Raw genomic sequence first — 20,546 nt, forward strand, 5'->3', positions numbered from 1 at the left:
CACAGGTGTGTGTGTGTGTGTATATATATACACTGTATGTGTTTAAGGTGTCAGTGGATTGTGTGTGTGTGTGTGTGGTAGCTGTGCATGCATCCATACCTTACTATGGGGGTCTGCAAACATCCTGGTGAAGATCTCACACAACCTCTTCAACTCCACACGACTGTATACACACACACACACACACACACACACACACACACACACACACACAATTATACAGAGGTGAATACACCTATGGTAGCATGTATTGCATCAGATAAACAGCGTCTCTGTTTGAAAATTCCCTGAAAGGCTGCCAGGTGAAACGGTGCGTTGTGATAGGCTGACCTGAGGGTGCGTTGGTTCTTCAGTAGAGCCTGTAGACCCAGCAGCCCCTCCTTCCTCTCCGACCAGTTGGCACTGGCACAGCGGTTCAACACCTGGGACACAAAGGGTTAAAGGACTTTTAGACTGGGCGGCAGGTAGCTTAGCGGTTAGAGAAGCAAGCCAGCAACCAAAGGTTTGCCAAATCACAGGTCTGATGGTAAAAAGATCTGCCGGGAAGTGAGCCGGCAACCAGAGGGTTGCTGGTATCAAATCCTAGATGCTGTTGTGCCCTTGAGCAATGCACTGAACCCCCCACAACAACTGCTAAGGTGCCCAGTGTGGCAGCCCCCTACTCCAACCTGGATGTCTCTTTCAGAGGGTTCAGATAAAGAAGAATTAACATTTTGACTGTGTACAATTGATTAATAATTGTAATCTTAAAATGACTGGAACTATTGAATCTTCAGCCAGGAATCCACAAGGCATGGGGGAGAATGTGAACTGAAGTGCTTGAAGTGATTGAAATAACGGTTTGTGTTATTTGCATATGGTGCCATCAATGACTAATCCAAAATCTGTGCTGTTTCTGACCTCGGCCACATCCTCAGTCTGTCTCATGTACGTAGGGATGGCTCCTCCGTTCCTGGAGCTGTAGGAGCGCTCTGAGCAGGCGCTGGACGCGTCACTGTTAGCATCATCATCCGAATACATCCCATAGTTCTCATAGCGCCGCCGCGCTGGCTTCTTCTACAGGGGGAGGAGATACAGAGACAAAAAGAGAGAGCGAGCGACAGAGAGAGTGCGAAAGCGACAGAGCGAGAGCGACAGAGAGAGCGAGAGCGACAGAGAGAGAGCGAGCGACAGAGAGAGAGAGCGAGCGACAGAGAGAGCGAGCGACAGAGAGAGAGAGCGAGCGACAGAGAGAGAGAGCGAGCGACAGAGAGAGAGAGCGAGCGACAGAGAGAGAGAGCGAGCGACAGAGAGAGCGAGCGATAGAGAGAAAGCGACAGAGCGAGAGAGCGACAGAGTGAAAGAGAGAGAGCAACAGAGCGAGAGAGAGACAGAGCGAGAGAGAGACAGAGCGAGACAGAGAGAGAGTGCGACAGAGAGAGACAGAGAGAGAGAGAGTGCGACAGAGAGAGACAGAGCGACAGAGAGAGACAGAGCGACAGAGAGACAGAGCGAGCAGTAGCGACAGCGAGAGCGACAGCGAGAGCGACAGCGAGAGCGACAGAGAGAGAGACAGAAAGAGCAAGTGAGAAACATACTTTCCCTTTACCTAACATGTACACATAAAATAACACCTTTCAACCCCACCCACACACACAGCAGTAGGTAGAGACGCTGACCTTGGATCTCATGTCTCCCAACAGCTGAGAGCGTTAAACAGAGGAGGAACCAGGGGTTAGTCACAACACAGCAGTAAGTGTGCGAGAGTGTCTGTGTACAGTGTAAGTGTTTGGATGTGTATATATGAGCTACAATAGATAGAGAGACGGTAAGAGATAGAGAGACGGTGAGAGATAGAGAGACGGTGAGAGATAGAGAGACGGTGAGAGATAGAGACGGTGAGAGACGGTGACAGACAGAGAGACGGTGAGAGATAGAGAGACGGTGAGAGATAGAGAGACGGTGAGAGATAGAGAGACGGTAAGAGATAGAGAGACGGTAAGAGATAGAGAGACGGTAAGAGATAGAGAGACGGTAAGAGATAGAGAGAAGGTTAGAGAGAGAGACGGTAAGAGATAGAGACGGTAAGAGATAGAGACGGTAAGAGATAGAGACGGTAAGAGATAGAGACGGTAAGAGATAGAGACGGTAAGAGATAGAGAGACGGTAAGAGATAGAGAGACGGTAAGAGATAGAGAGACGGTAAGAGATAGAGAGACGGTAAGAGATAGAGAGACGGTAAGAGATAGAGAGACGGTAAGAGATAGAGAGACGGTAAGAGATAGAGAGACGGTAAGAGATAGAGAGACGGTAAGAGATAAAGAGACGGTAAGAGATAGAGAGAGTAAGAGATAGAGACGGTAAGAGATAGAGAGACGGTAAGAGATAGACAGTAAGAGATAGAGACAGTAAGAGATAGAGAGACGGTGAGAGATAGAGAGACGGTGAGAGATAGAGAGACGGTGAGAGATAGAGAGACGGTGAGAGATAGAGAGACGGTGAGAGATAGAGAGACGGTGAGAGATAGAGAGACGGTGAGAGATAGAGAGACGGTGAGAGATAGAGAGACGGTGAGAGATAGAGAGACGGTGAGAGATAGAGAGACGGTGAGAGATAGAGAGACGGTGAGAGATAGAGAGACGGTGAGAGATAGAGAGACGGTGAGAGATAGAGAGACGGTGAGAGATAGAGAGACGGTGAGAGATAGAGAGACGGTGAGAGATAGAGAGACGGTGAGAGACGGTGAGAGATAGACAGTAAGAGATAGAGAGACGGTGAGAGATAGAGAGACGGTGAGAGATAGAGAGACGGTGAGAGATAGAGAGACGGTGAGAGATAGAGAGACGGTGAGAGATAGAGAGACGGTGAGAGATAGAGAGACGGTGAGAGATAGAGAGACGGTGAGAGATAGAGAGACGGTGAGAGATAGAGAGACGGTGAGAGATAGAGAGACGGTGAGAGATAGAGAGACGGTGAGAGACGGTGAGAGATAGACGGTGAGAGATAGAGAGACGGTGAGAGATAGAGAGACGGTGAGAGATAGAGAGACGGTGAGAGATAGAGAGACGGTGAGAGATAGAGAGACGGTGAGAGATAGAGAGACGGTGAGAGATAGAGAGACGGTGAGAGACGGTGAGAGACGGTGAGAGACGGTGAGAGACGGTGAGAGACGGTGAGAGATAGAGAGACGGTGAGAGATAGAGAGACGGTGAGAGATAGAGAGACGGTGAGAGATAGAGAGACGGTGAGAGATAGAGAGACGGTAAGAGATAGAGAGAAGGTAAGAGATAGAGAGACGGTAAGAGATAGAGAGACGGTAAGAGATAGAGAGACGGTAAGAGATAGAGAGACGGTAAGAGATAGAGAGACGGTAAGAGATAGAGAGACGGTAAGAGATAGAGAGACGGTAAGAGATAGAGAGACGGTAAGAGATAGAGAGACGGTAAGAGATAGAGAGACGGTAAGAGATAGAGAGACGGTAAGAGATAGAGAGACGGTAAGAGATAGAGAGACGGTAAGAGATAGAGAGACGGTAAGAGATAGAGAGACGGTAAGAGATAGAGACGGTAAGAGATAGAGACAGTAAGAGATAGAGACAGTAAGAGATAGAGACAGTAAGAGATAGAGAGACGGTAAGAGATAGAGAGATGTAAGAGATAGAGAGATGTAAGAGATAGAGACGGTAAGAGATAGAGACGGTAAGAGATAGAGAGACGGTAAGAGATAGAGAGATGTAAGAGATAGAGACGGTAAGAGAGACGGTGAGACGGTAAGAGAGACGGTAAGAGATAGAGAGACGGTAAGAGAGACGGTGAGACGGTAAGAGAGACGGTAAGAGATAGAGAGACGGTAAGAGATAGAGAGACGGTAAGAGATAGAGAGACGGTAAGAGATAGAGAGACGGTAAGAGATAGAGAGACGGTAAGAGATAGAGAGACGGTAAGAGATAGAGAGACGGTAAGAGAGAGAGAGACGGTAAGAGATAGAGAGACGGTAAGAGATAGAGAGACGGTAAGAGATAGAGAGACGGTAAGAGATAGAGAGACGGTATGAGATAGAGAGACGGTAAGAGATAGAGAGACGGTAAGAGACGGTAAGAGATAGAGAGACGGTAAGAGATAGAGAGACGGTAAGAGATAGAGAGACAGTAAGAGATAGAGAGACAGTAAGAGATAGAGAGACAGTAAGAGATAGAGAGACAGTAAGAGATAGAGAGACAGTAAGAGGCAGGGAAGGTGAAAGAGGGGGAGAAAGGAGTTGGCATAAATATTTGTTCAGTGTGTGTGTGTAATGTGTGAAATGTGTGTACCAGGGCATCAGCGAGGGCCTCTTCTACATCAGATCCTGTGTTGAGGATTCTCATGGCGCTGACGGATGAGGACAGACGACTGGACTGACTGATGCTGTACCCTGACCCTGGAGAGATAGAGGGATGAGAGAAAGAGAGCCCGAGAGAGACACACATTACAGATGCAGTCAAACACACAAAACTTCAATCCCTTTCACCCTCATCCCATCAGACGACCTCCCTTCCATCAGACCTCCTCCCACCCTCATCCCATCAGACCTCCTCCCACCCTCATCCCATCAGACCGCCTCCCACCAGACCGCCTCCCACCCTCATCCCATCATACTTCCTCCCACCCTCATCCCACCAGACCTCCTCCCTTCCTCCCACCCTCCTCCCTTTCTCCCACCAGACCTCATCCCATCAGACCTCCTCCCTTCCTCCCACCAGACCTCATCCCATCCCTTCCTCCCACCCTCCTCCCACCAGACCTCCTCCCTTCCTACCATTCTTCTCCCACCAGACCTCATCCCATCAGACCTCCCTTCCTCCCACCCTCATCCCATCATACCTCCTCCCACCCTCATCCCATCAGACCTCCTTATCCCACCAGACCTCCTCCCTTCCTCCCACCCTCCTCCCTTTCTCCCACCAGACCTCATCCCATCAGACAACTCCCTTCCTCCCACCCTCCTCCCTTTCTCCCACCAGACCTCATCCCATCAGACAACTCCCTTCCCACCAGACCTCATCCCATCAGACCTCCTCCCTTCCTCCCACCCTCCTCCCTTCCTCCCACCAGACCTCCTCATCCCATCAGACCTCCTCCCTTCCTCCCACCAGACCTCATCCCATCAGACCTCCTCCCTTCCTCCCACCAGACCTCCTCATCCCATCAGACCTCCTCCCATCAGACCTCCTCCCTTCCTCCCACCAGACCTCATCCCATCAGACCTCCTCCCTTCCTCCCACCAGACCTCATCCCATCAGACCTCCTCCCACCCTCATCCCATCAGACCGCCTCCCACCCTCATCCCATCAGACCGCCTCCCACCCTCATCCCATCAGACCTCATCCCATCAGACCTCCTCCCACCCTCATCCCATCGGACCGCCTCCCTTCCTCCCACTCTTCTAGTATCAGACCTCCTCCCTTCAATACTCCCCCCCAGCTAGATGGCATGGTGAATAAATTACAAAAATATGACCAAATGACCTTTGACCCCCAAGAGCTGTGACCAAAGCATGATGGGAGTAAATAAACAAACATGGAAGACGCCGTGTCCGTGTTGATGGGAGGCGGGACTAAAATCAGGAAATAGATGAGTGAGAGAACAGAGTTACAAATGCATCCTCAAATGGAGATGGAATGCTTGTCATGGCAACTGAACAGGGTGGAGGAAGCATGCGTTTCCGGCGGAAGCTTGAGGTCCAGGAAGAGAACGAAGGAAAAGAATAACGGAGAAAGAAAAGAAGAAAAGATGTAGAGAATGTAAAATAGAAGGAGTCAAGCGGAAGGAGGGAGCAAAAGAGGATAGAGGTACTCATCGTTCACCTGCGGCCCCTAAAGCGTCGGCGGTATGGAGAGCTCCAGTGGAGCGAGAGTAGTGCCGCGACGCTGCAACAATGAACCCCACACACACGCAGAGAACCACACACACAAAACAGCCCCCCCATCGTTAGAACTCACACACAGTGTGAGAAATAGAGACCCAGAACCACACAACATGTCAATGTGTGATTAGTAGCCCTAAGAGTCCACTTCTGCTTCCCTACAGAGTCTGACAGTAGTCCATTTCATGAGTCATGTCAGCTAGCCAGTCCAAACGGCTGGGACAGTGGATACAATGTCATCCCCAAAATGACAGCACGTGTTGTTGTTAGATCAACTGTACACAAGGTGGTCAGTTTTGTTGTTCCATATTGTTGGCTTGTGTCTGTGTTTTACTATGTGGTATCTATGATGTGTGTGTGTGTGCGCACGCGCGAACTAAGTGCATGTGTGATATCTATGACGTGATGTGTGTTACTCACCCAGGGGTGTAAAGGAGCGTACAGGGCTGGTGTCTCTGCTGCTCTCTCTGCTGGCCTCCCTGCTGCAGCCCTGACTCATACTGGGTCGGGGGATACGACTGCCCCGAGCTACAGTACCATGTTACCAGGGGACGGACGGGGAAGAGGAAAGGAAGAAAGAAAGATAGATAGAAAGCAACAAATAAACAGAGAGAGGACAAAGGAGAGAGTCATAAGAGTGACACCCTGTAAAGAGAGGACAGAAAAAGAGCACAGATCTACTGGCTCCATGGGTGAGTCTCAATAGTCTACAGTGGTTTAGAAAGGAAGCCACAGTAGACTGTTGAGACACAGCCCTAGAGAGCTCAGGACTGCTGGGCTCAGAAATAACATGTATATAAACAATTTCAGCACTCACTCACTGACGCACGCACGCACACATACACAGGCACACACACATACACAGCAGGACAGAAGGGGGAAATGAGAAGCAGATGAAAGACCAGGGGTGAGGGGGGAGGATCTCTGTTTTCATCCAATAAGCATCAAGCTCATCCTGACTGTTCATTGGCCAGAGCCGGCATCCACACAGCAATCAGAGTTAATCACAAAGAACTGTTATGGGGGAACCAATGACGCTTCATCGATCCTATGACGCTTCATTCATACCTGCGGCCAATTGGTTAGTGGGAAGATACAAATTGTCACCACGATTACCATTGCAACCCATCCCCATGACAACACACAGCCATGCGTTCGGCGGTTAGAGAGGAGGATTCTGGAATTTTGAGGCGGCGAGCGACAGCCTGACGGAAGGCTGAATGGTTTGAGTGAGAGAAATGGAGGGATGAAGATAGAGGACTGAGAGAGAGAGTGAAATGGAGGGATGGAGATGAAGATAGAGGACAGAGAGAGTGAAATGGAGGGATGAAGATAGAGGACAGAGAGAGTGAAATGGAGGGATGAAGATAGAGGGAGAGAGAGAGTGAAATGGAGGGATGGAGAGAGGAAGAGAAAGAGGGAGAGATTGAGGGATGCGGGTGGAGTTGTCAGAGGGACAAGTCGGACAGTTCTTACCTCCTCTGCTTGCGCCGTTGTAGATGGAACTAATACTGGAGGGAGCTAGAGACCAGAGGAAGGAGAGGAAGGAGAGGAAGGAGAAGGAAAGAGGGAGTAAAATAGAGGAGATCAGCTTTAAATTAGTCTCGCTTTCAAAGTTGTTGGAGAAAGGAATGGACTGATATATGACATCACACAACGATGCGGCGGTAAGGCGAACATGTGATTGGTGGAGGCCAAGGGAGATGCAAGCAGACCGTTGTGTGTGAGACCTGTTAATCTCTGGGCCTTAGCCAATCAGACGTGAGCAGGAACAAACAGAAGCAGGCCAATGGAGGAGGGAAATGATTTATCGGTTTAGCAATAACAAGCCAAGATAAAAACCCATGCATCCTGTCAAATGGAGGGAAAGGAGGAGGCTTGAGGAACTGCTTGTGTTGTGTGTGTGTCATCAAGATAAACCAGGCAGGTAAGACAAGGGGCTGGGATGGTTCACTATGATGATGATGACTGGATGTGTCATCAAGATGAAACCAGGCAGGTAAGACAAGGGGCTGGGATGGTTCACTATGATGATGATGACTGGATGTGTCATCAAGATGAAACCAGGCAGGTAAGACAAGGGGCTGGGATGGTTCACTATGATGATGATGATGACTGGATGTGTACTTACCAACAGACAGGCGTGTAGGGGAGGAGTCTCGTGAGCAGCCCTGGCTGCGGGGGATGCGGCTACGTCTCCCTCCGGCCCCAGCTAGGACCCTCTGGGCTCCAGAACCCAGCGTACTCAGAGCGGTACTGGTCAGGACGCGACCCGGGGAACCACTCCGACTGCCGGCTAGAGAGAGCGGGAGGAAAGAGAGTTAGAGACGTACACACAGACCACACACTTGTCATGCGTGGGACCCTATTGTCTAAGGAATAATAACATCAACAACCCCTAACCCCTTCAGTGTCTGCAGCAGACCTGGGTTGAAGACACATGGCAAACACTTGTTCTGGGACTATTATTCCCATCAGTTCAATAGAAAATGACGCTCAACTAAAGTCTTTGAAAGTATTTGACTGTATTATTGACCCAGGGCTGGTTAGCAGATCAGAAGGAACTAGATGTGTAGGAACATGGTGAATGGGCTCAATGGAACTGAAGCCATTTTGATTTCAGGGTTAGGGGTTGTTTTCAACCAGATTCAGGGGACCAGCTGTGGCGGCCATCTTGGGACTGTCATCATTTCAGTGGGTCGTTTGCTTATTCCCAAATAATTACATGGAGTACAATATGTTTTTCATTCCAGTCTCCAATCACACGGCCCATAATTCATTGTGCTGAATGTCACAGATCTACACATGCCTTTGTGATCTTTTAACTCAAAAGACAGAGACGTGAAGAAGTGCTGAAAGTGAAATGTGGACAGAGAGGGTCATGTGACATAAGTGAGACAAACACTGTTTATCACACAACGGAAACGTATCACATCAATCTATTTCACCACACATACGCAGAATACAAACTTACATACTACACACAGTCTAGGCTACACAGTCTAGTCTACACACATCACCACGATTGACCTCTAACCGCTAACCAAGTGAATTGGAGCTAACACTAAGCAAGGGATAGATGGGACTACCCCAGTGTACCTACAACCCCACCTCAGAGTGGTCTGTTCTGTCAGAGCATGCTGGTCACATGGCATTCTACCTCCCATGCATCAGAATCACCAATGCATCTCTCATCTTCCACGTCTATCCCCTCATCCTCTCTGCTCCCTCCTAACAGGTAGACACAGGTCTCAGCTCAGAGAACAAGTAGTAATAAGGCAGGCAAGGCAGCCATGTGTTAGTTTAAACTACAAGTCCCAGCATGCTTCAGCCAGAGAGGGGGTGGAGCTTTAGGTGACCAGCTTTGTTGAGGGGTGAGGAGGGTGAGAAGAGGTGAGGGGTGATGAGGGTGAAGGTAACAGGTAGTACACGTTAGACTCTTACCACCAATGGGGGTAGCAGACTGAGATCCTGCACCAATGAGAAGGCAGGATTGGAGAGGGGAGCGGGGACAGGAACAGCAAGTTAAACCAGATGAATTATGGGTGTTAGAGCACAAAGCACCATGGGAGTTAGAACAGAGAGTATCATGGGAGCGTTCCGAGGCGAGAGACAGAGCGACAATGACCACGCTTCAAACACGGAAATACATGATTCAATTCAATAGAAATAAATATAGAATAAACTAAGAATGCTGAGACACAAGGAGCCAGCTGTGATGGTTGATGGAAGAACGGTAGAGCACTGCATGATGGGTAGCCGGTGTGTGACGCAGCAGTATCACTGACGAAGCAAAGCAGCTTCACAATGGAGGCAATAAAAACACCTCAAAGTACAAATGCTCTAAAACACAGACTCTCTCACACACACACACACACACACACACACACACACACACACACTGCCAAAACCTGCACTGCCCAACCACAGCTCTCTGTCCCAAATATATCTCACCAGCTGTATTGTCTCTTGCTCTCAATCTGTAAGTCTATTGACACACCAGTACGTCAATCTAAGTAACATAATAAAAAATAAAAAAATAAACATCCTTTAGTTTATTCTAGAGATACATTTTTTGTATGTGCTGCGTCTCAATCCGCCCACGTCTGCTGTGGAAGGTGGCCGAGCTGCAGCGGAGTTTGTCAGACCATGAGACGTCTCACAAAAACTTCTGTAGTGTCAGAACGGTTTTGCCTACAATCTAATGGGGAAAGATGAGACCCCTCTGTGGAAAGGGGAGACCCTCACGAACACAAGTGTCACAGCACTCTTCTGAAGGTAACCCATACAAATGAATGGAAGTATGGCGGTCGTTTTTTGGCAGAAAAATGTGTTAAATGTGTTGTTTTTTTCCTTCCATTGATGAATGTGTATTCAATGTGTTACTAAGGGCTATAGCAGTAAAGGCCAAATTCAATATATTTTCAAATCATTTTTCAAATAAACAATACCCCCCAACGGCTTTGACTTTGAGGTTAACCTCTCGTTCCTTGAATCTGTTCTGTTTTTTTCTGTCAGGTTGAGCCTTAGAGAGATCCCATTTTTCACATTAAAACCATCATGATGGTTTGGGAGCCTCATCGTCACTACAGTTTATGTAATAACAAAGGAGGTCAAACCAGTCAACACACTCTTGCTTTGAGAGTGCTGCACCAACTTGATTTGCTGAGTTGGCTCCTGTTTCTGTCATGTTTGGGTATTTTTTAATAACTATTGGCAGAACTGGACTTTTCACACCAACCAACACACACACTCTCAGTGATGAGACAACAGAGCATGCAGAGAACACATACTTTCAAACACACACACTCTCAGTGATGAGACAACAGAGCATGCAGAGAACACATACTTTCAAACACACACACACTCTCTCAACAAACAACGGTGACCTATGAGAGCAACATAATGGGTCCATCTACCCCACTGCAACACACACACACAGAATACCTGGCGTGCAATCTGATTCGTCGGAACCTAAGAGGTATAAAAAACATTTGCAGGAGCTTATTGTCTCTGTGAGGGATACCAGCAGTGACTATAGAAAGAGAGTGTGTATAACTCATATTCTGTGAGGGATACCAGCAGTGACTATAGAAAGAGAGTGTGTATAACTCATATTCTCTGTGAGGGATACCAGCAGTGACTATAGAAAGAGAGTGTGTATAACTCATATTCTCTGTGAGGGACACCAGCAGTGACTATAGAAAGAGAGTGTGTATAACTCATGTTATATTCTCTGTGAGGGATACCAGCAGTGACTATAGAAAGAGAGTGTGTATAACTCATATTCTCTGTGAGGGATACCAGCAGTGACTATAGAAAGAGAGTGTGTATAACTCATATTCTCTGTGAGGGACACCAGCAGTGACTATAGAAAGAGAGTGTGTATAACTCATATTCTCTGTGAGGGACACCAGCAGTGACTATAGAAAGAGAGTGTGTATAACTCATATTCTCTGTGAGGGACACCAGCAGTGACTATAGAAAGAGAGTGTGTATAACTCATATTCTCTGTGAGGGACACCAGCTGTGACTATAGAAAGAGAGTGTGTATAACTCATGTTATATTCTCTGTGAGGGATACCAGCTGTGACTATAGAAAGAGAGTGTGTATAACTTATGTTCTCTGTGAGGGATACTAGCAGTGACTATAGAAAGAGAGTGTGTATAACTCATATTCTCTGTGAGGGACACCAGCAGTGACTATAGAAAGAGAGTGTGTATAACTCATATTCTCTGTGAGGGATACCAGCAGTGACTATAGAAAGAGAGTGTGTATAACTCATGTTATATTCTCTGTGAGGGATACCAGCAGTGACTATAGAAAGAGAGTGTGTATAACTCATGTTCTCTGTGAGGGATACCAGCAGTGACTATAGAAAGAGAGTGTGTATAACTCATGTTATATTCTCTGTGAGGGATACCAGCAGTGTGTATAACTCATTTTGCAAAAACACACGCACACACAAATACACTCAAAGTAATACGGCAGTGGAAGATTGTGGTATTTGAGGTTCAAAACCTGTGTGAACGTGTTGTGCGTGTGTGTGTGTTTCTTCTTACGTTGTGACTGGGACACCATCTTGGTGCGGGTGCGTCCCCGGGAATCCACCTGGCTGATGCTGGTTGCCGTGGTGAGAGGCTGCTTGGTCCTCAGACGACCTGAGGTCAGAGGTCATACTGTTAGATTGGACACTGACTAGACACACACTCACACTTTCTGAATAGAACAGAGCCCTCCACCCTCCACTACTAAGCACTAGTTTAGAGGTAAGAAGCACTACTGCTGAATAGTACTCAGTCAAAATACAGGTATATACCTACCTAACTACAGGCTACACAGAAACTAGTCTTACAGTCTAGAACTACAGTACCTACTACTGTCTTACCATTGACTGACCTGGCCGCTAAAATCAGACAGAGAGGGGGGAGGGGTGTGTCATGGGTCAAAGGTCATATAAAGTCATGTAGGGTGTTTAAAGTGAGTGGGTTTTTTGAACGGTCCATTAAATCCCATGTATTATTATTTATTATTATGTAGCTATGTAGACTAAATATGTGACTGTTAATAAACAAAATAACAACATTAAATCAGAAGTTCTTCCTTATTTCATAAATTGAATTTGAGAATGTGAGTGTGAGAGAACAGACGAACAGCAGAGGGCACCATGGTTACAGACTGGCTGGGGTTACAGAGTTGCTGTCCAGGGCCACCACCCAGAATACACAGGAAGGAGGGATGAATGAGGAAAAAAGGAAAAGAATAGCGTGAGATGTTTTTGAGCGGAGGAGAGTGAAGCAGGAGGAGATGATCTTACCATCCATTTTATCAGAGGCATCATCTTTAGTGGCAGAGAGAGAGAGAGGAAAACAATAACAGTGAAGTGAGAAGGTGAAGAAAAGAAGAGAAGAGGAGGAGAGTGGAGAGAGAAGAGGAGGAGTGGAGAGAGAAGAGGAGGAGAGTGGAGAGAGAAGAGGAGGAGTGGAGAGAGAAAAGGAGGAGAGTGGAGAGAGAAGAGTGGAGAGAGAAGAGGAGGAGAGTGGAGAGAGAAGAGTGGAGAGAGAAGAGGAGAGTGGAGAGTGGAGAGAGAAGAGGAGGAGAGTGGAGAGGAGGAGAGCGGAGAGAGAAGAGGAGGAGAGCGGAGAGAGAAGAGGAGGAGAGCGGAGAGAGAAGAGGAGGAGAGAGAAGAGGAGGAGAGAGGAGAGAGAAGAGGAGGAGAGCGGAGAGAGAAGAGGAGGAGAGCGGAGAGAGAAGAGGAGGAGAGTGGAGAGAGAAGAGTGTGTGTTAGTTAGAGAACATAGTTCAAACAGAGAATCATGCAGGAACAACAACTAAAACACCTAACAAATACACACTGACAGACCATAGCTACACAAACACACAGACATAACACACAGACAGGCAGCAAGCAGACAGACAGGCTAACAGCCCCTCAGACAGACAAACCTAGGATAGGAGAGAGATGCAGGCAGTGTATTCAGAGATCGAGAGGAGTTCAGCCTAGGTCTTGAAAGCAGCAGGAAACCATTATAACACACAGCACGTTGACTGTGACGGAGTGTGTGTCGGTTATTGAATGATTCATTGATAGACTGACAGACGTATGTAGACAGATGTAGACAGATGTCTAAACTGTCTGTCTGATTGGTTGGTTCGCTGCCTGGTTCGATTGACAGCTGCCTTACCCAATGACGAGTAGGAGCCGGGGGTCAGTCTCCCTGCCCCCACCTGCCCGATGTGCCGCTGCTTAGCAACCGTTGCTGCATTAACATCCACATCGCTACGGGAACGCTGCAGGGAGCCTGGCGACGCCCCACCCTTATGACCAGCCGGGACTGGGAGGGGGAGGGAGGATATATACAGACACACACACACACCACATCACTATACAAACACCACCACGTACTATACAATCACTTGCCTGGACATAAACACATACATACATACACACATAACTACACTGAACAAAAATATAAACATGTAAAGTTTTGGTCCCATGTTTCATGAGCTGAAATAAAAAATCCCAGAAATGTTTCATACGCCTCACAAAAAGCTTATTTCCCTCAAATGTTTGCAGAAATTTGTTTACATCCCTGTTAGTGAGCATTTCTCCTTTCCCAAGATAATCCATCCACCTGACAGGTGTGGCATATCAAGAAGCTGATTAAACAGCATGATCATTACACAGGTACACCTTGTGCTGGGGACAATAAAAGGCCACATTAAAATGCTTGGAGTATTTCTGTCTGTAATAAAGCCTTTTTGTGTGGAAAACCTCATTCTGATTGGCTGGGCCTTGCTCCCCAGGGGGTGCACCTCTGCCCGGTCATGTGAAATACAGAGATTAGGGCCTGAAAAATGTAAATTGACCGATTTCCTTATATGAACTGTAGCTCAGTAAAATCGTAGAAATTGTTGCGGTTATATTTTTGTTCAGTATAAATGTGTGAATAGACAAACATACACAAATAACGTACACACCACTTGTACAAGATCAGGAATGATATGATCAATACCGGTATTTGTTTGTGTGTGTGTGTGTGTTTCACCTCTACCAGGAGCAGCTGACCATTTAGACGACAGAGGACGACTGGGAGAGGTAGAGAGAGAGAGAGAGGTAGAGGTAGAGGTAGAGGTAGAGGTAGAGGTAGAGAGGTAGAGAGGTAGAGAGGTAGAGAGGTAGAGAGGTAGAGAGGTAGAGAGGTAGAGAGGTAGAGAGGTAGAGAGGTAGAGAGGTAGAGAGGTAGAGAGGTAGAGAGAGAGAGAGGGAGAGGGGGAGAGAGGGGGAGAGGGGGAGAGAGGGGGAGAGAGGGGGAGAGGGGGAGAGGGGGAGAGGGGGAGAGGGGGAGAGGGGGAGAGGGGGAGAGGGGGAGAGAGGGAGAGAGGGAGAGAGGTAGAGAGGTAGAGAGAGAGAGGTAGAGAGAGAGGTAGAGAGAGAGAACAATATTACTTTTTGGGTACCTTTTGGCCCCCCAAAAAAACTATTAGGTTAAACAATGCATGGTTAAAAGGTCAGGGGGGTCAGGGCCATTACTTGAGGCTCTCCTGTGAAGAGGAAGAGGAGCGGTCGCTTTGAGGAAGAGACGCCACGCTCCCGGCATTCCTGAGAGACGACTGGAGGCTCCTCTGATAGGACGGTTCTAACGAGTTGAACAGAGAGTCCGCCTCTCCCGGAAAATGGTTCCTCAGACCCCAGTAGGCCCTGAGTGAGGGAAGGGGAGAGATAGAGAAGGTGTGAGAGAGAAAGTGTGAGTATGTTTATAGGAAAATGTGTGTGTGTGTGTCTTACTTGCGGGCCTCTACTCTGGCCTCTGCGTCGGCATCTGCAATCCCCTTCTTAATGCTCGCTACCATCACTGCTGTATGTCTGAGAGAGAGACAGAGAAGGTGAACATGTGTACAACACTCAACCAAGATTCCATTCGCTTTAAAAAGGCCCTATATTTGTCTGTCTGTGTGTTGAACTCTCACCTCTCCAGAGTCTGGGTCTGCCACTCCTGCAGCAGCAGGTCCAAGAAGTCAAAACATTTCCTGAGGGAGGAAGAAACATCATCTTCATCATTACTACAATCCTCTTCATGTTCATCTTCATCATTACAATCATCAATGATTCTTTGTGTAACCATATGCATCATGCCACCTTCTGACGGCCACAGACTTGCAGGTGCAGTTACTGGTGATCAGGGGAATGAGTCTGGGGACGTGTGTGTGCTGCAGAGAGAAAGAAATACACAGTCATTTTATTATATGTGTTACCTGTGTGTGTGTGTGTGTGTGTGTGTGTGTGTGTGTGTGTGTGTGTGTGTGTGTGTGCGCGCGCATGCTAGATGTGTGTCTGTGATAAGTCAACGTGTGTGTGTGTGTGTGTGTGTGTGTGCGCGCGTGCATTAGCTGTGTGTCTAACTCACCCGTATGATGAAGCGTATAGCAGACACCCCTGAAGTGGCCATAACCTTGGCACAGTTAGGGATGAGGTTGAACAGGACAGGAAGAATCCCCTCAGCCCCATGGTCAAACTTATTACCCAACACTGTCGACAGGTGCCTGGAGAGAGGTAGAGAGAGAGGTAGAGAGAGAGAGGGGTAGAGAGAGAGAGGGGTAGAGAGAGAGAGAGAGGTAGAGAGAGAGAGAGGTAGAGGTAGAGAGAGAGGTAGAGAGAGAGAGGGGTAGAGAGAGAGGGGTAGAGAGAGAGAGAGAGGTAGAGAGGTGTAGAGAGAGAGAGAGGTAGAGAGAGAGAGAGAGAGGTAGAGAGAGAGAGAGAGAGTAGAGAGAGAGAGGTAGAGAGAGAGAGAGAGAGGTAGAGAGAGAGAGAGAGAGGTAGAGAGAGAGAGAGGTAGAGAGAGAGAGAGAGAGAGAGAGGTAGAGAGAGAGAGGTAGAGAGGTAGAGAGAGAGAGGGAGAGAGGTAGGGGTAGAGGTAGGGGTAGAGGTAGGGGTAGAGGTAGGGGTAGAGGTAGAGAGAGAGGTAGAGGTAGAGAGAGAGGTAGAGGTAGAGAGAGGTAGAGAGGTAGAGGTAGGGGTAGAGGTAGAGGTAGGGGTAGAGGTAGAGGTAGGGGTAGAGGTAGAGGTAGGGGTAGAGGTAGAGAGGGGGTAGAGGTAGAGAGAGAGAGAGGTAGAGGTAGGGGTAGAGAGAGAGGTAGGGGTAGAGAGAGAGGTAGAGGTAGAGAGAGAGGTAGAGGTAGAGAGAGAGGTAGACAGGTAGAGGTAGAGAGGTAGAGGTAGAGGTAGGGGTAGAGGTAGGGGTAGAGTTAGAGAGGGGGTAGAGGTAGAGAGAGGTAGAGGTAGAGGTAGGGGTAGAGGTAGGGGTAGAGGTAGGGGTAGAGGTAGGGGTAGAGCGAGAGGTAGGGGTAGAGAGAGAGGTAGGGGTAGAGAGAGAGGTAGAGGTAGAGAGGTAGAGTTAGAGAGGGGGTAGAGGTAGGGGTAGAGAGAGAGGTAGAGGTAGAGAGGTAGAGGTAGAGAGAGAGGTAGACAGGTAGAGGTAGAGAGAGGTAGAGGTAGAGAGAGGTAGAGGTAGAGAGAGAGGTAGAGAGAGAGGTAGAGGTAGAGAGAGAGGTAGAGGTAGGGGTAGAGGTAGAGAGAGAGGTAGAGGTAGGGGTAGGGGTAGAGAGAGGTAGAGGTAGGGGTAGAGGTAGGGGTAGAGGTAGGGGTAGAGGTAGGGGTAGAGGTAGGGGTAGAGGTAGGGGTAGAGAGAGGTAGAGGTAGGGATAGAGGTAGAGAGGAGAAAAAGACAGGAAGTGAGAAAGTGTTACTTCCATTTTCAAATCCAATTTTAGAGAAGAAACATAAAAAGGAGATGTGGAAAAAGTGTGTGTGTGTGTGTGTGTGTGTGTGTGTGTGTGTGTGTGTGTGTGTGTGTGTGTGTGTAGTACTCACGCCACAGTGATGCAGGCCTCTCGTACCACCTGTGATCGGAGGTCTTTAGCTGACAGTTTGAACGCTCCGTCCAACAGCCTCAGGTGTTGGTAGAAACACTCGTGCTCCGTTGCCCCGGCAACAATCAGCGAGCGGATCTTCTTCATTGCGGCAGCTCTCTGGTCCCAGTCATGTTTGTCATCAGAACAGATCTCTCTGATCTTATTCAGGTTATCCTCCAGGTCACGAGACGAGTAGATCTGACAGAGACAGAGAGATAAGTTCACACTAGTGTTATCTACATCGCTTGCAGTCCTGCTACTAATGCGTACTAGCGTGTGTGTGTGTGTGTGTGTGTGTTACCTGTACTGTGGGGACGTCAGTGAAGGCTTTGATGAAGTCTTCCTCATCGATGCCCCCAGCTCCATCCTTAGACGCACCTAGAGACAGAGGGGTCAGAGAGGTCAGATAGACTGGGATACACATGCTGAGTGACAGTAAGTTGTCCCCTTATTGATGTCACTTGTTAAATCCACATCAGTCAGTGTAGATGAAGGGGAGGAGACAGGTTAAAGAAGGGTTTAAAAATCCTTGAGACAATTGTGTATGTGTGCCACTCAGAGGGTGAATGGGCAAGACAAAAGATTTAAGAGCCTTTGAATGGGGTATGGTAGTAGGAGTCAGGCGCACCGGTTTGTGTCAAGAACTGCAACATTCCCTGTGTGTATCAAGAATGGTCCACCACCCAAAGGATTTCCAGACAACTTGACACAACTGTGGGAAGCATTGGAGTCAACATGGGCCAGCATCCCTGTGGAATGCTTTCGACACCTTGTAGAGTCCATGCCCTGACAAATTGAGTCTGTTCTGATGCCAAAAGTGGGGTGCAATTCAGGAAGGGGTGCAACTTAGGAAGGGGTTCTTAATGTTTGGTATACTCAGTGTATAACCTGATTTTTCTCTCTCTCTCTACCTCTCTCTCTCTACCTCTCTCTCTAACGTGGAGATGGCTGTGCTGTGAGCCCAAGCCAGGGTTTGCTAACTCGGAGAACTATGGTACTGGAGGCTTTCTGTTCTCTCAGAAGAAAGAAATGGAGAGAAAATAATCTATCTCAGAGTCTTGTCTCTCTGTGTTCTCTCCTCTCTTTTGTTCTATCCTGTCTGTGTGAGCAGAGTGCGTGGGTGGAATGTAATATAAATGCTAATTTAGCCACACAGGGAGCTAGCGTAGCATGCTAATATACTAGCAGCACCAGAAGTTACACTAGCATGTTCCACACATTTCAGAACCCTCACTCACACACGTCGCTTATATCTCCTGATGTCTGATCCATCTGCCTGAATGAACACAGACAGGGTTGATGATACAGACAGAGAGCGAGAAGACCAGGACCGAGTTGCTGTAGCATCACCCTGAACTGTTACAGATATATACCAGCTAGATCGACCCTGGCCTAGATCGATCCTGGCCTAGATCGACGTGAGAGCACTGCTACCTTCCTCCCTTACAGAGAGAGGAAGAGGAGGAGAGGGGAAAGGGGATCAATAGAGGGAATTAGGCAGAAAAGACAAGTCACCGGTCTGTCAAACTTAGAATGCAGACTAAGATGAGTGAAAACAGAGAGATGGAGTGATCTACAGGGGATATTATCGTCACTATCATAGATGTAATCAAAGGCATAACTAATCATGCCTGAGATATCAAGCCCAGATAGAGCCACAGAGATTTGACTGATGACATATAGAACTTCCTGTGAAGCAGCAAGAATATAAAGACATAACTTATGGAGCCCAGATAAAAGCAGCAGAGATGAGTGAGGATAGAGGATAAGCTCCTGTGAAGAAGCCAGAGAATCTCCCCTCCGTCAGTCTGTTGGGTTTACTGGTCCAGCCGACCTGCTTAGAAAGCTAGTTCATCTCTCCTCGTCTGCACCCTTGTTTATCTGGCCATTAGGAACTGGGTGGTTTGAGCCCTGAATGCTGATTGGCTGACAGCCGTGGTATATCAGACCGTATACCGCGGGTATGACAAAGCATTTCTTGTTACTGCTCTAATTACGTTGGCAACCAGTTTATAATAGCAATAAGGCACCTCAGGGGTTTGTGGTATATGGCCAATGTACCATGGCCAAGGGCTGTAACCAGGCACTCCGTGTTGCGTCAAGCTTAAGAACAGCGCTTAGCCGTGGTATATTGGCCATATACAACACCTCCTCGGGCCTTATTGCTTAATTAGCCAGCCCAACTCAATGGCCTTGTACTTAGTGTCCGCACTGAGATTGGAAGGTTAGGAGTTCGATGCCCGGCCGATTCATACCAAAGACTGTAAAAATGAGACCCGATGAGTCTCTGCTTGGCACTCAGCATTAAGGAGGTAGCTTGGGGGTAAGATCTTGTGATAGACTAGGCTAGGGTCCTGTCCAGGGGTTGTACTTGTACACAAACTGCCTCACGCTATGGAAACAGGACAGACTCCTGCTCCTATATGAGCTGAGGCTCCTTACTCAGCCCAGGAGCAGGGGATATGATGTGATTCATAACGTTTGGATTTTATACCAGACGTCTCAGCTGTCCCGTTCAAGCCAATGAGACTAATGATATGAAATCAATCGAAGGAACTTTATTTGCAAAGGTCTCTTTTTTTATTCAAGTGTGATTACTCCTGGGTTACATAACGCCCAATGAATTATCAATAGATGCTTCTAAGAGGTGAGCAGGCCAGATTGGTGTTGAATAGGAGCTGGACTCTTACCTCCGATCTTGGGTCCTGTTGCGCTGGGTCTGCGTGCAGTAGAGGACTCTGCCGGCTTCTTGGGGATTTTGGGGACTTTGAAGGCAGCCTGAGCACGGTTCCCATCCGTACTGTCCACATCATCCTCAAAACTATGGTCTGAGAGAGAGAGAGAGAGAGATAATCATTCATAATACCGTAGTAACATTGTGGTTATACATCATAATACCGTAGTAACATTGTGATCATACATCATAATACCGTAGTAACATTGTGGTTATACATCATAATACCGTAGTAACATTGTGGTCATACATCATAATACCGTAGTAACATTGTGGCCATACATCATAATACCGTAGTAACATTGTGGTCATACATCATAATACCGTAGTAACATTGTGATCATACATCATAATACCGTAGTAACATTGTGGTCATACATCATAATACCGTAGTAACATTGTGATCATACATTATAATACCGTAGTAACATTGTGGTCATACATCATTATACCGTAGTAACATTGTGATCATACATCATAATACCGTAGTAACATTGTGATCATACATCATAATACCGT

General features: G+C 47.7%; 1 protein-coding gene across 25 annotated transcripts in view; it reads right to left on the reverse strand.

Moving 5' to 3' along the window:
* Positions 1-20,546, reverse strand: part of clasp2 (cytoplasmic linker associated protein 2) — a 112,972-nt gene that overhangs the window by 26,753 nt on the left and 65,673 nt on the right. For 5 of the 25 annotated variants that reach the window (XM_055876555.1, XM_055876548.1, XM_055876566.1 and 2 more), the window contains 23 exons: positions 19,984-20,121; positions 17,595-17,671; positions 17,253-17,491; positions 15,790-15,925; positions 15,522-15,592; positions 15,353-15,412; positions 15,171-15,248; positions 14,916-15,083; positions 14,431-14,471; positions 13,567-13,716; positions 12,699-12,722; positions 11,944-12,042; positions 10,828-10,854; positions 9,325-9,351; positions 8,012-8,176; positions 7,357-7,401; positions 6,301-6,408; positions 5,822-5,884; positions 4,289-4,395; positions 1,659-1,682; positions 901-1,056; positions 331-422; positions 100-163 (listed from right to left, as the gene is read on the reverse strand). In XM_055876555.1, coding sequence (XP_055732530.1) covers positions 100-163; positions 331-422; positions 901-1,056; positions 1,659-1,682; positions 4,289-4,395; positions 5,822-5,884; positions 6,301-6,408; positions 7,357-7,401; positions 8,012-8,176; positions 9,325-9,351; positions 10,828-10,854; positions 11,944-12,042; positions 12,699-12,722; positions 13,567-13,716; positions 14,431-14,471; positions 14,916-15,083; positions 15,171-15,248; positions 15,353-15,412; positions 15,522-15,592; positions 15,790-15,925; positions 17,253-17,491; positions 17,595-17,671; positions 19,984-20,121 — 2,159 coding nt within the window. Of the gene's footprint in view, positions 1-99; positions 164-330; positions 423-900; positions 1,057-1,658; positions 1,683-4,288; positions 4,396-5,821; positions 5,885-6,300; positions 6,409-7,356; positions 7,402-8,011; positions 8,177-9,324; positions 9,352-10,827; positions 10,855-11,943; positions 12,043-12,269; positions 12,288-12,698; positions 12,723-13,566; positions 13,717-14,430; positions 14,472-14,915; positions 15,084-15,170; positions 15,249-15,352; positions 15,413-15,521; positions 15,593-15,789; positions 15,926-17,252; positions 17,492-17,594; positions 17,672-19,983; positions 20,122-20,546 lie in introns of all 25 variants that reach the window. The other 20 variants (XM_055876561.1, XM_055876556.1, XM_055876558.1 and 17 more) reach the window with 15 other exon arrangements.

This window comes from Salvelinus fontinalis, chromosome 22 (assembly GCF_029448725.1).
Source record: "Salvelinus fontinalis isolate EN_2023a chromosome 22, ASM2944872v1, whole genome shotgun sequence".
In the NCBI taxonomy this organism is placed as follows: Eukaryota; Metazoa; Chordata; class Actinopteri; order Salmoniformes; family Salmonidae; genus Salvelinus; species Salvelinus fontinalis.